This window comes from Sinohyriopsis cumingii, chromosome 1 (genome assembly GCF_028554795.1).
Source record: "Sinohyriopsis cumingii isolate HCF-2022 chromosome 1, ASM2855479v2, whole genome shotgun sequence".
Lineage (NCBI taxonomy): Eukaryota > Metazoa > Mollusca > Bivalvia > Unionida > Unionidae > Sinohyriopsis > Sinohyriopsis cumingii.
Window position 1 is genome coordinate 134,484,416 of NC_142961.1, and position 15,053 is coordinate 134,499,468.

A 15,053-nucleotide genomic window follows, 5' to 3' on the forward strand; every position below is an offset into this window, starting at 1 on the left:
CATATTGACATCTTTTCTACTCTGGAAACTTAACATAAGTATTATAAAAAAGCATACAAATCTGTTTACCTTTTTCCGGATAATATGTATTATCCTCAATTACTTTGGCCAAAGCAAAGTTAGCCACTTTGGCGATATTGTTATCACCAACTAAAATATTCCTTGCACCTAGGTCTCGATGGATAATCTTATTTCGTTCCAGGTAGGCCATTCCTTTGGCAATCTGAAACAATTACAATAAACTTCACTGGCATAATACAGTATTTTCCCAACAGTCTAAAATCTTATTATGTCAAGTTGCCTTTAAATTGTTATAGTACGCCAATATACTCGTCCAACATTAAAATTTATGCTAGGATGCTTTCTATAACCAAAAATTACTTCACGTTCTGTTAAATTTAGTGAAATGCTCTTGGTTGTTTTTGAGAGGTTGTTTAAAGGGTTCTATTACATTAGCTATGGTACTAATACTTAAAGCAGTAAATCCATCCATCGCATGATGCTTTGTGTTAAAATTAGTCTTTTTTTTACTGCGCATATTTTGAAAGAACTTATTTAAGGTTCTATATATTCAGTCACCATCATTTGTAAAGCTTGAAATGTCTATATGCAAGTATGCCTTCTGTTAAATTTGGTTTAATTCAGTTGCGATGTTTGCGAGGTGTCAGTTATAATTTTTTTTTTATAGCCAGAGTCGCCATGTTTAATAGTGGATTTGCACCACCGGTAAAAAAAAAAACGAAATAAAACCCCAAACAAACCGTGATGGCAGGATGCTTTCTGCTAAGCAGAGTTTAAATTGTCCAGATTGTCGTAATAGATTCGTATATATATATATGTATATATATATGTATATATATATATATATATATATATATATATATATATATATATATATATATATATATATATATATATATATATATATATATATATATATAAAGAGAGAGAGAGAGAGTGACAAAGAGAGAGTGAGAGAATTACACACAATTCATTCCTGTTTTCCAGTATTGTTCTTGTTTTTAATATTAGTCAGCAGGTGAATTTAATGTTTGGCTTAGATATAATTTGAGAGGAATCATTTATTTAGAGTAATCATTGGAATTACAAAGTACATATTGACTTTAGACTGAACTATTATTTTAAGATTACTGTGTATTCATTCAAAGGTCTTTTGGACAATGCCAGTGTGATACATTAAGACTGTTGGCACTTTAGCATATTCAATGATATTAGTACATCACCACATTAGGGATCTGGAATTAATTTAGAACGCTCTATTATTTGCTGTTGTGAAAGGATATTAATTATGTGGATTGTTTTGAATTTAATTCACAATACTGTAGGTTCCTCTTATATTTTCGTATCATAATTTAGATAATTAAATTATTTGTCAAGTTTTACAAAACTTGTTGGTTTTACTTCTTTCTTTTACTTAGTTTAAGACAGTAGAATTGTAATATATGTTATCAGGAATTCTGCGTTTCGTTTCTATGTTCAGCATAAACCATGAAGGCCTCCGCTGCAGACAAATTTTGTCTTGTCCACAAAGTCCGATCATAATAAAATGAAAATATGTTTTTGGAAATATCCAGGTCATTCCAATGGCATCATAACCTAAGCATTTCACTCCCGTGTAGATACATGTTACACAAATTCCATTAGCTATTGGTTTTGCAATATTGCTTACGATGTTAAAACCATACAGTAACTGACGTCGAACGAATATTTGTTAAAGCAAATACAAAACTCATTTAAGGAACAAAAAGCAATAACTTCATTTACTTATGAAGAAGACTATATCTACTTAAGTATTTACCCGGTAATTTTAGTTATTGGGTGACGCCATGAAATACTCTTAGACTAATATGTTGTTGTTTACATATACAAATGTGTTTCGGTATGTTGTAATCTCGTTTATTTCACATATTGCGTTATACAAGAATACCATGAGCACACATTATACAACTGTCTCGTATTTAATAGTTTTTGTTGTAAGAACTGTTGGAGAATGGATAACACTCGAGATTATTGATCAATGGGTATCAATAGCCCCTGATCTTAGGATAATGTATATGGTCTTAAACAAAAGATTCTGTGCGGAACGTTTAGCTTTTGATTAGACTAGCCATGATTGCGACATCTGACATTGACTTCAGAATGTATGTGTTTGTTTATTATCATGAGTGCACGCGCTTCATAAAGTTTGGTAGAAAAGCTTATTCAAGAACAAAAGTTCTTTTTCAAAATTCATTTTTTAAAAAGTCAGAAAGGCTCTGCCTTTTTGTTTGTTTACCCAAACCTCAAGAGGAATATTCTATACATCAGGTTAAAATCGCTACAACGTCTTGGTCACGCTTCAAGTTTGACCAAATGTTGTTCCAGAAAAAAAATCATTTTTCTTGTCTTTCAGTCACAAATACCATGAACTTTTATATTCTGATACGTATATCAATAGGCTTATTTCTTACTCAACATGGAAGTCATACAGAAACTTTGGCAAATACACGTTGTCGAAAACTTAAATATATGCGCAGAAACTATATTTCTTCTTTCAGTTAGAATGACCTTAATCTTTAACCTTTGACCTCAAAATTAATATTCATCTCTATCGTACCAAGTGCAAGCTATAAGGAGCTTTGAATGTCGAGGGCTGAATAGGAAAATGTGCTATCTATATTTTCTTTTTCAAAACTGGATTAGGCCATAATTGGAACCTGCTGTTCTTCTCCTTTTAGCAAAAGAATGACCATTTACTGCTTTATAATACTTTGTTCATAATCGACAAAAGTAAAAGACGATATGTGGCGACAGCTCATGTCTGTTCAGGTAAATGGGGATAATTGGCAGATGCGACTGGTAAAAGGTGACATGAGACTTTTGGCTCAGAGCAGGAGTATGGTTAAACTGGAAGACAAAATGTGCTTAAATCCAATATCACCTATTTTATTTAAGGAAACATATGTTCTCCACTGAGGTAATTTTCAAGGGGTTATAATTAGGTTCATCGTGTTAGGATTGAAATAAACAGTTTAAATATCACGTCACAAGTATAAAGCCAGGACTGAACAAAATAAACCAGGAAAGATGCATCAAGAATTTTGGGTAAGTACTAGAATCCACCTCCTCTCTGCGGATGTACTGGCACAATTAGTTGGAATAAGACGCAGTATTTTTGGATGTTTTATTTAAAGATAAACAGTGTTTAGTTAAGTGTCATCATCTAAGATGAATCAACGGTTTGTAAGAATATCAAGATCTACATGACTTCAAGGATTTGTTCTAGCCTTGCATATTTTTACATATTGCCATTTTAACCATTGTTCAGTCACTTTCTTTCTTGCAATTGCTACACCTGTACAGCTAGCTAATAGGAACCAATTTGAAATGCACTAGATGTTCCTTCTTTGGGTATTCATTTTTATTCTTCATTGTTATTGCTTATTTTACCAAGCAACACATCTTCATCATCAAAAATTCCTTAGTCTGGACTTCCATTAGGATTAAAACAATATGTTCTCATTACGCTTGTATTTTGAAGATTTGCATTTAATATCATATTCAATCTAAATAACTATTTCGTTAAATATTTAATCCCTTGACGTAGGTGAAAGGACGATGTGAATTTCACATGCTTTAGTTTTAACAAATCTAAGCGATAACAAAAACATGCCATACATTCTTCAGACTATTTCTACTAATACGATTAGAATAATTTTTGATAGTGTACTATCAAACTCTAAGTGCAATAAAATGTTAAACCTGAATATAACGAAAATTCAACATGCTTGACAGTCATATTTAAAGTATTTTAGTGAGAACTGCTGCTGTGGGGTTCATTAATGCTCAAGAACTATGAATTTTCCATTCAGGAATCCGACAAAAGATCCTTGAGATAACATGTCTATATTGAACTGGTAAAATTACAAAGTTTCGTAAAGGTGATATTTGCTAGCTACAAAAACCAGCATCAAAATACATAAAAACGACTTGCTTAATTTAGCGAAATCACAATGTATTCAAAATATTATTGTATAGTTCACCAATCCTACGCGAAGAGAGATTTAAGAAAAATGATACAAAATAATAATGATAACATATATGACGGAAAGACAGGATCTAAGGAACAACATTTTCGAAATTTACCTGGGCAGACACGTGCACCATAATCTTCAGATTCATGTTCCTCCCCTCTCCGTCTCTCAGGTAGACAAGCAGACTTCCTTTAGACATGAATTCTGTGATGATGCAAATCGGCTCTTCCTGGGAACAGACGGCATACAGGCGCACCAGATTATCATGTTTACATCTCTTCATAATCATAGCTTCATACAGGAAAGATTCAGGAGACATTGTCCCTGGTTTAAGTTTCTTAATAGCTACATCTTCTGTCTTGTTCCATTTGCCTGATAAAAATCATGAAATAGAAAGAGTATATTAGTCAGTGTATATCACAGGAATCCTAAAACAACCAAAAGGTATGCAATACTGATGAAATGCCTTTATTTTAGTCTGAATCTTCAAAGTATATGATTTGCTTTTATTTCGTGTTTACCAATAATGTATATTTGCACAACAGCAAATTCAATGCTTTTCTACCTACCGCTTATTTAAATTATGAAACTGATGTATGTTCAAGAAACAAAGTTAATGAAATCGAATCACAAAAGTTGTTTTTCTCCCATTATCATACAGCACAAAACCATGTCCATTTTGGCTATGCTTCTGTAAAGTATCACATTTTCTTTTAAGTATTACTTTGCAAATGATGCATTGTCAGTGTTAGGTTGCTGGAGCTTAAAGGTAAGTCATGACTTTAAGGCTACGTTATGATTCAACGTCTTTTGCTATCTGTTTATCCTATATTCTACACATGTCTACTGCTAAATGACTGAGGTCAGTTGGTCACTTATATAGTTAAAATGGGGTTACAAAATTCAGTGGAGCGTATTGAACTTCCTCTTTTTTAAATGGAAGCAGATAGGGGAATTGTCTCCGAGTCAGTAGAAGGTTAAGAAATATAAATGAAAAAGAGCAATTAACATATGCTAATCACCTTTTGGTACCCAATTATTTTACAAATACGGTCCCATGGTTTTTGTCTTGTAAGACATAGTCCTGGAAACAAATTGTTGCTTTTGTTGTTGATATTGTTGTTTTACATGCTTTTGAGTCAAGATAACCGGGGCAAGTGTAAATGTATTTTACCAGAAAAATTCATTCTAAAGATCATTTCATCTCTCTATAAATGGTGTCTTGAAATAGTTTTATGTAAAGTGTATACACAAGATCACTGATGAATAATGTATACACTGTAATTACTCAAATTATGTTTCAAACCTGTATCATAATTAAGTTAATATTCATTCTATGGTTTCGAAAATATAGCAGGGGTTACAATACGAAGCTCGTGAGTATGTTACAATCTCGCTATGAACTAACATCATACAATAACATTATTTTCATCAAGTCACCTTCTTTCAAATGGCTAACTCTAAGATATTGTGAAAGTGGTCAAGATAACTGCAAAATATCTTGCCCGTAAAAATTCTGTACTAATGTAACATTTTTATCGGTTGCCATAGGAAAATATGCAAAATTACTCAAAATTATGCCCTTCTTTATGGAGTAAAGCAAATATTATGTCCATTTATAATAAGGATTCTTCATTACATTTTTATGCTATTTAACACAATTTGCAAACAATCCGACATTTGCAATGAATCTCAGTTTGCACCTTTTTGAAGCCAACAAATTCTTGAATAATGCTAGCTGATGATTATTAATGAAAATATCCAAGATATAGATCCAAAATGCACTGTATTATCTAGTTTTATAGTGCTCCGTACGGAATAGACAAATAAATAAGAAAAGAGTTACATTGCCTAATTCAAATACTAGTTATTTCATATGATAAAAAATGTATTCACTATATTTTTATTTTATTAATCACAATAACTATTAAGCATCCCTCTCAGTAAACAGAACACAAAATGACACTGTGATTACTAATTAGATTTCATATATAAAATAATGTTTGTATCATCCTTGATTCAGATTTTACCACCTTACCTAATAAATCTAATTACTGCTGTAGGAATAAATCTGAAAGTTCGGAAATGCATGGAAGTGAATAGTGATATAACCTTTGATCGTCGCTTAATATTTTATCATACCTTTAATATTTTATCATACCTTTAATATTTTATCATACCTTTAATATTTTATCATACCTTTAATATTTTATCATACCTTCAATGAGAATTTCGCGAAAGTAGGTACCTATAGTTTGATTGAATTTATCGAAACCAAAGCAAGTTTCAATATTTTACAGCGTGAAACCAAAAATGTTTCTTTCTAGACCAGTAAATTGTGATTCAAGTTTCTTTCGTACGTTTCCTTTAGAGAATGGACCTAACGTTCCGCAAATGAAATAGTGTACACTAGTGGTTTATGCAATAGTCATGCAGTCAAATAACTTAGCATTGTTTTCTTCCCACGAGTGAGATTTTTATGACGTGAAAAACTGTTACTTTTCATTTGTTTACGATGACAACATTTTTCCAATATTCAGTTTTACTTTTCTCTCAGTAAGGTAATAAATATTTTACGCTCGCGAAAACGTATGCATTTATGGCAGGCTAAGCTATATACCTTTCCAAACCTCTCCAAACTGGCCATCACCAAGTTTTACAGCAAACTCCAGAGACTCTCGTGGAGTCTCCCAGGCATCATTTGTTTCTGGGGACAACTCGACTACAGGCGTCGATTTGGGACCTCTCTTGATCAAAACCTTGCTGTATACATGCTCCTCTTCTATAACCAAAAGAACAGATAATAATCATTGGAATTTTCAAATTGTTCAAAATACGATATACTCACAGGAAAAAAATGATAATGTAGCGATTTTTGGTGATCATGATATGTGTTTCCTCTTTGATGGTAAGCAGCTATATCAGAATCCAAGTCGAACGGAATGACCCTCAGCAACATAGCGACTTTCATTCCTACGACGCTTTATTCGACTATATCCGGGTACTGAAAAAGTAAATTTAGTCGCTGGGGTGGCAAAATCTTTTTAGAATCGATATTAGCAAACAAAATGAGACAAAAGGTAATGACCATCGTTTAGTTGTCAGAAAGATACATTTTAGGACAATTATCAATGTCGTGTAATTCGCTCTGTACACTTCGGCTAGCCTTCGACAATTCTTGCCAAATTGATCGTTATAAATAGCTGAAATTCTTTTGACTAGATGCTAAACATGAAAAAATAATATGTAGGAAGTCCTCATGTAGGTGATCAACTAAGTACTGACTGGCGATGTTTTCATTGGATTCGTAATAAAATGGATTGTTTTTCACCATATCTTCTTGAACTTATTAGTATATCATTGCTGAAAGTATTTTTGACCTTTGTCTATTTTTCAGTGAGCTTCCTTGTCCAGCTGTATAGATTGAAACAATTTTGGCCTTGAAACAACTGTTCCTTTTTACACACGTCCATATAAATGTTACCGGGAAATGTTAAATAAAATTCGTTATCCATAGTTCAATGTATTTGGTATCTGAGTAGTTTATTCGTTCTCAAAGAAGAAATGTTCCAAAAGAGGACTTCTTCAGTAGTCAGAAGAGTGATGACTGGCGTTGACGGCCAGGCTTCAGTAGTTGTTGTTGCTGTTTCCGTCAGTATATTTCAAAAACTGTTCAGTAAAATATAGTAAAATATATCGTTTATAATAATAATAATAATAATAATGAGGACTTTGTATAGCGCATAATCTTTAGAAGCTCTAAGCGCTTTACAACATTAGACAACACCTATAAGATAAAGGAGATATAATGATATGATTACAAAATCAAACACCATGAAATTAGAAAACATAAAAAAACATGCTGAGAATATTTAAGGTAGGAAACATAAATAGGTCTTTAAGTTTGTTCTTGCAGTCGAAATAAGTGAGCTTTGAGAACACTCTTGAATGGGATCACTGTGTCTTTGTGTCTAAGTTCAGTGGGTAATTCATTCCACGTTGCTGGGACCTGGTATGCAAAAGAACGCTGTCCATATCAGTTTGTTTTCATAGTGGGAATAATGAGTATACGATTGTCGGAAGAGGAGCGTAAGTATCTTGCTGGTGTGTACACATGGGCGAGGTCGGAGAGGTATGCTGGACTAGAGTTCGACAGTGAAACGTAGCACAGAGAATAAATTTTGTGTTTGATTATGGATCAAAATGATAGCAAGTTTAGGGTACAGAGCAGCGGAGAGGTGTGCTCTGATCGTGGTACTCTAAGTATGATCCGATCAGCTGTGTTTTGAAGTTTTTGAAGTTTCTGGAGCATATATTGAGATGAACCAGACAGAATTGAGTTACAATAGTCTAGTCTTGAAAGTACTAATGAACACACAAGTGTTTTAGTGGCATCTACTGAAAGATATTTGCGAATTGAGCTGATGAGTCTCAGCTCAAGATCTGCAGCCTTGCATATGTTCATGACATGTTGGTGCAATGTGAGAGTACTGTTCAGAGTAACACCTAGGTTTTGTACTGATTGTGTGAATTTAATGTTGGTGTTGCTGATATTTATTGTTTGAGGTAAAGGATGTGAATGAGAAAGTCTTTGTGTTGTGATCAGAATGGCCTCAGTTTTATCATCATTCATCTGCAGCTTGTTCCATGTCATCCATTATTTCATATCAGAAATGCACCTCTCAACACCTTGGATGGTAGCATCAACTTCAGTTGGGTGGCTAGAGTTGTATATTTGGGTGTCATCAGCGTACAATTGGTGAGACACTGGATGATGATCTATGACACTTGAGACGACTGAGTGTATAGAATGAAGAGAACAGGTCCAAGAACAGATCCCTGTGGAACATCACAACATATATCAACTGGGCTGGAGTGTATTCAATTTGCAGATACAATTTGTGTCCTGTTGACCAAGTAGGACTTGAACCACAGTAAGAGTATCATCATAAATGCCAAAAACATGCTGGAGATGGTGAAGTAATATATCATGGTCTATTGTGTCAAATGCTGCAGATAAATCAAGGATGGTGAGGACTGTAATCTTTCCGCTATCCAACGCAGAGAGAATGTCATTAACTACTTTTAGAAGAGTAGTTTCAGTACTGTGGCAAGGGCGATATGTAGATTGTACATTGCTAAAAGACTCTTTGAATTCAGATGAGAAACAGGCTGGGATAGAACAATCTTTTCTAAGACTTTTTGATATGAATGGGAGATTAGAAACTGGGCGGTAGTTCTTTAAATCGTTATGGTCTAGTGTTGGTTTCTTCAGCAGAGGTTTTACAATGGCAGTTTTGAAAAATGATGGGAATTCCCCGGATGAGAGGGAGAGGTATTAATAACATCAGTTAGTGAAGGCAATACTGGATCTAAGCACTCAAGCAACAGTGATGTTAGAATTGGATCAAGTTCACTTGACGTTGGTGCACTCTTCATCACGATTGTACGTACGAAATCCACAGAGACAGGTTCAAATGCTGCTAATGGTTGCCGCTCAAATTCTGTATCTCAAATGTATGGTGACGACGAGTCAATTGAAATAGTGGTGTCAAGCTTATCTCTAATGGTTTGTACTTTGTCACAGAAGAAATTTGCAAACATGTCCGGTAGGTCGACTGGAGAAAAGGTAGTTGGAAGTGGTATTGATTTGTTCCTTGACATTAGTTTGTTAGTAATCTCGAAGAGCTCTTTGCAGCTGGAACTTTCCATGATCTTAGTAGTGTAGTGGGCTGATTTCGCTGCATGGACTATATTTGTGACATTCTTCTTAGCGGCTTCATAGATTTGCTTATGAATAGTGAGTCTAGTGGAAAGCCAAAGCCTCTCAGCTTTACGGCGGTCTCTTTTAGCAGTGCGAAGCTGGTCCCTAACACTGCTATACCATGGAGAACACTTTTGAACTGATACTCTGCACTTGGTATCTGGGGCATGTTTGTCGAGCAATGAACGCAGGCAGTTATCGAGTTGTTCTGCTGTAGGAGGTAAGCAAGCTGTTAGGTTAGCTTGGATGTCGTGCATTTGTTTGGTTCTATTTATAAGACGGAGGTTTCTCTTAGTAGCAGATAAAGGTGGAGGGTTAGGGACTGATGCGTTCAGATGGCATATAATGCAGAGGTGATCTGATGCAAGGTCATGGGATGCCAGGGAGGACCGTAGAATGTTATCATCAGGTCTATGAGGAATCCAGTCTAAAATGTGACCATGTTTATGGGTGGGTTGGTTAACAGACTGTTTGCGGTTGAAAACATTAATGGAATCTATGAGTTTTAATGCGTTTGGGTTTCCGGGTCAGTCAAAGTAAAAGTTGAAATCTCCAAGAATAATCAGGTTGCCACCTATCAAATTTCCATACTCCAGGAGATTCGGAAACTGCTCCAAAAAGAGAGATTCAGCCAGCTTGTTTTTTCTACTTGGAGGAGGGCGGTCTAGGCAGAAACATGGACTGACCTTTGCTCCAGTGTGAGTGTGGTTTGGAATAGTTCAAAGTATGTGTGGTCGAAAATGAATGTTATGTTGTGGTTAAGACGTTTGATGATGGAGTTCTTTGTGATGACAGCAATTCCACCTCCGCGAGAGTTACGGGGGAACGACTTGATGGAGTAAGCAGTGGGTGTTAGATCCGCACTCTTGGGCTCATCGCATGCTGTTCTTAGCCATGTTTCTGTCAGGAAAAAGACGTCAGTATTCTGGTCGTTGATAAAATTAACTAATTCTGTGCACGTTTCCGGTGGTCCTACTGACTGGGCATTGAATAATGCAATACGCAGAGGTATCTCTTGGATAGTTGACACAAAGGTTGACGAATTAATAGGGATTTGAATTAGGTTATCTAAATTAACGGTCGATTTTTTTGAATTGTTGAGCCGAAATAAGGGAGATAACTGGAATTCTTCTTCCTGGTTTACGCCGGCCAGCTTATCACCTTGTTGCAAACTCAAATTCCAAAGACTGTGCCAATGACATAATACCCAGCCCCCTAAAAGATCTAGCACACAAAGATAATTTGATTTTTAGGTGCATGTTCTACACACCAAACGCATAGGGATTGTTTTAGTAGGTTATGAAGAGAGGAACTGTAAAACGTAGAGGTAGATGCTGTGATAATTTCTACTTCATTTAATAGTCGTTGACTTGTAATGCTGCAATCCAAGAATCGAAACCAAGTGGATATCCTTTCCAGCAAAGTTTCACTTCTTAAAATCGTCGCTTGCCCACCTTATGTGCTCTTCGATACGCGATGATTTCCATATCGTATCAATGCTTTCTTATTGGGTCGCTCGTTGTGACTCCGACAAGGCAAAAGGTCCTTTTTGAGCACATTTCAATTGATATCACCCCAGTTATAGTTAGGATGATCACAACCACGCATTAGAACAGCGAAATTAAACAATTATGTCGTCCATTTAGGTAAATAACCTTTACATTTTGTCTTTCCTATTCAAATCCAGTCTCAACTGTTTACAACTTTTTTTCTGGTTGTGATTTTCCAACCAATCGATCAAACACCAATACTTGCTTTTCATATGTGACGTTTCTGGTGCACATCAGGATATTACGATGGTACTATTGATTGCATGCTTTGATGAAACGTGGTGATGTGTAAAATGTTTCCACAAATGTTCTTTCAATGTTATTTGGTTTCAAGCTTTTTGGTGGTGAGAACGTGAATGTCTTGTTTCTTCAACTGCTGTATTAAAGCTTAGTTTATCAGTTCAGTATCTTTTTCTTTTGGCCATCTTAGAGGATCGACCGATATGTTTCAAAGTTAGTTTTAAAGCAGGCACTAAATCTGAACTTGTTTCAGAAGTCTAAAGAATTACCCAAGCTGATTTTGAATGCATGTCATTATAAAAGAATCAAATATCTGTAACCACAATGAGAGCCGTCTGCTCATTATGCTTGCCTTTGATGATCGATGCCTGTCAATTTCTTCTGGAAAGATGAACTCTTGACCTCCAACTGGGAATCTGTTTTACGTTGTAGTTAGTCTTATAACTTTTTACTTTATAGAGATTAGTCAGTCGTGCCTTAACATTTGAGACGTTAAGTGGTTTATGTTGTGTTCCATTTTGGCAAATTATTTTATTTTCTTCAATTTTTTAAATACTTCAAGCGATTGTTTTCTCTGGAAATACTAGCGCTCTAAATTAATTCTTGGACAAAGACATTTCTTGAAATTTATACGTAATTCAAAAACTGGAATGATATTTTCTGTGATTCCACAAGAGACCGCTGACACTGAATCACTTCGCAGGTTGCAACAGACGTCATCGTCTTCCATTTTGGATTTCGTCGGGATTCGAACTCAGTTTCATTCAGGACTTTTTGTTACTAGGACTTCTATTTTTTAATTCTTGGATTATTTTTGGATTTTCTTCATAAAACTATAAGCTTTTTTTCTCATTTATTCACTTGATATTCTAGGGAAATAAATTATTTGTTAAATTTTGCAAAGCTTGTTGTCTTTACTCTTTTCTGGCGGGGCCTCGAGTGGTCGAGTGGTCTAAAGCGCTCGCCGTTACGGATCACTTCCATCTCACCTCTGTCTGCGTGGGTTCGAGTCTCGGGCTCGGCAAATATGGATATGTGAGAAAGCTTGCCGGTAGCTTCTCGTGGGTCGGTGGTTCTTTCCGGGGTTTCCCCGGTTTCTTCCTCTACCATTAATACTGGCCGCCATGCATAGCCTATCTTATGCTGAAAAATGGCGTTAAACTCTACAAGAACAACAACAACAACAACAACAATACTTTTTTCTGTTAGTTTTTGTAAGAGTCTAGACTCGTAACATTAATTACAATCATTGTGAAAGTTCTCAAGCGATAGTCTCTAGAAGAAATGTTGCACATGTCATCGTCTTAATATCTGTCAATCATTTGTTATGGGGAGATGACACATAAAACAATGGGCAATATTTTAATAGAAGATACTCCTTATAAAGACTTATTTATAGCTTATGAACGCTACAAGCAGCCTAAAGTATTTTGCAATAACCATAGTCTTATGATATTACCTGTCTTTGATTCATTGCTAGCATCACTTCTAGACATGTCATCCTCCATTACCGGTCTTTCGATCACCTGAAACAGGATATAGATGCACAATCAATATATGTGACATTCAGATTACATTGCTTTTTTTAAACGGAAAATAGCATGTTCTTGGTTCTAACCATTTATTGCCAGTTTAAATTCTTATCCAACGCAATTGCAAACTTCTTTAAAACAAGAACCCCTTGCTAGTATTGTTATTAAACCGTTTCAGACACATTCTGTAGTTTTTTGATGAGACTAGCACAAACATAGTAGAATTTTATTTAGACTAAAAACCTGATAAGTACCCACAACGAGAATGTTGAAATAAAAAGGGTTGTCAAACCACGGGATATTCGGACTGATTGAAATTAGATGATATAACCCCATCCATAAGAAACAGAGAAACTTGTATATACAGTCTTGGTCAATGAAGCCGTGTTACGAGAGAGATGATGATAATGATATTCTTGTATGAACAGGCAATTTTTTAAAAATGAAATCAATTTCTTACAATAGTATCCAAATGACGATATAAGGCACAGTGTGCGACGGTTCGCTTTGCATTATATTGACATACGACTTTCAAGATTCAAAATGGTTGCCGCAATGATAGCATATAGCTCTATGGGTATCAGAGACCACCGTAAAACTGAGAGACTCTGGCTTTCCACTAGACTCACTATTCATAAGCAAATCTATGAAGTAGCTATGAAGAATGTCACAAATATAGTCCATGCAGCGAAATCAGCCCACTGCACTACTAAGATCATGGAAAGTTCCAGCTGCAAAGAGCTCTTCGAGATTACTAACAAACTAATGTCAAGGAACAAATCAATGCCACTTCCAACTACCTTCTCTCCAGTCGTCCTTCCTGACATGTTTGCAAATTTCTTCCGTGACAAAGTACAAACCATTAGAGATAAGCTTGACACCACAATTTGAATTAACTCGTCGTCACCATACAGTTAGGATACAGAATTTGAGCGGCAACCATTAGCAGCATTTGAATCTGTCTCTATGGATTTTGTACGTACAATCCTGATGAAGAGTGCACCAAAAGTCATGTGAACTTGATCCAATTCCAACATCACTGTTGCTTGAGTGCTTAGATCCAGTATTGCCTTCACTAACTGATGTTATTAATACCTCTCTCTCATCCGGGGTATTCCCATCATTTTTCAAAACTGCCATTGTAAAGCCTCTGCTGAAGAAACCAACACTAGACCATAACGATTTAAAGAACTACTGCCCAGTTTCTAATCTCCCATTCATATAAAAAATCTTAGAAAAGATTGTTCTATCTCAGCTTGTATCTCATCTAATATCAAACAGTCTTTTTAGCAATGTACAATCTGTATATCACCCTTGCCACAGTACTGAAACTACTCTTCTAAAAGTAGTTAATGACATTCTCTCTGCGTTGGATAGCGGAAAGATTACAGTCCTCACCATCCTTGATTTGTCTGCAGCATTTGACACAATAGACCATGATATATTACTTCACCGTCTCCAGCATGTATTTGGCACTCATGATATAGCCTTACTGTGGTTCAAGTCCTACTTGGTCAACAGGACACAAATTGTATCTGCAAATGGAATACACTCCAGCCCAGTTGATATATGTTGTGGTGTTCCACAGGGGTCTGTTCTTGGTCCTGTTCTTTTCATTCTGTACACACAGCCGCTCTAAAGTGTCATAGATCATCATCCAGTGTCTCACCAATTGTACGCTGATGACACCCAAATATACAAATCTAGCCACCCAACTGAAGTTGATGCTACCATCCAAGGTGTTGAGAGGTGCATTTCTGATGTGAAATCATAGATGACATGGAACAAGCTGCAGATGAATGATGATAAAACTGAGGCCATTCTGATCACAACACAAAGACTTTCTCATTCACATCCTTTACCTCAAACAATAAATATCAGCAACACCAACATTAAATTCACACACTCAGTACAAAACATAGGTGTAACTCTG

At 35.5% G+C, this 15,053-nt stretch overlaps 1 protein-coding gene across 1 annotated transcript in view; it reads right to left on the reverse strand.

The window, feature by feature from the left end:
• The window catches only part of LOC149807895 (uncharacterized), a 76,458-nt gene that overhangs the window by 13,410 nt on the left and 47,995 nt on the right, over nt 1-15,053 (reverse strand). The window contains exons 3-6 of the mRNA XM_089971776.1: nt 13,048-13,114; nt 6,655-6,816; nt 4,147-4,406; nt 70-223 (exon numbers count right to left, since the gene is read on the reverse strand). Coding sequence (XP_089827902.1) covers nt 70-223; nt 4,147-4,406; nt 6,655-6,816; nt 13,048-13,114 — 643 coding nt within the window. The remainder of the gene's footprint in view (nt 1-69; nt 224-4,146; nt 4,407-6,654; nt 6,817-13,047; nt 13,115-15,053) is intronic.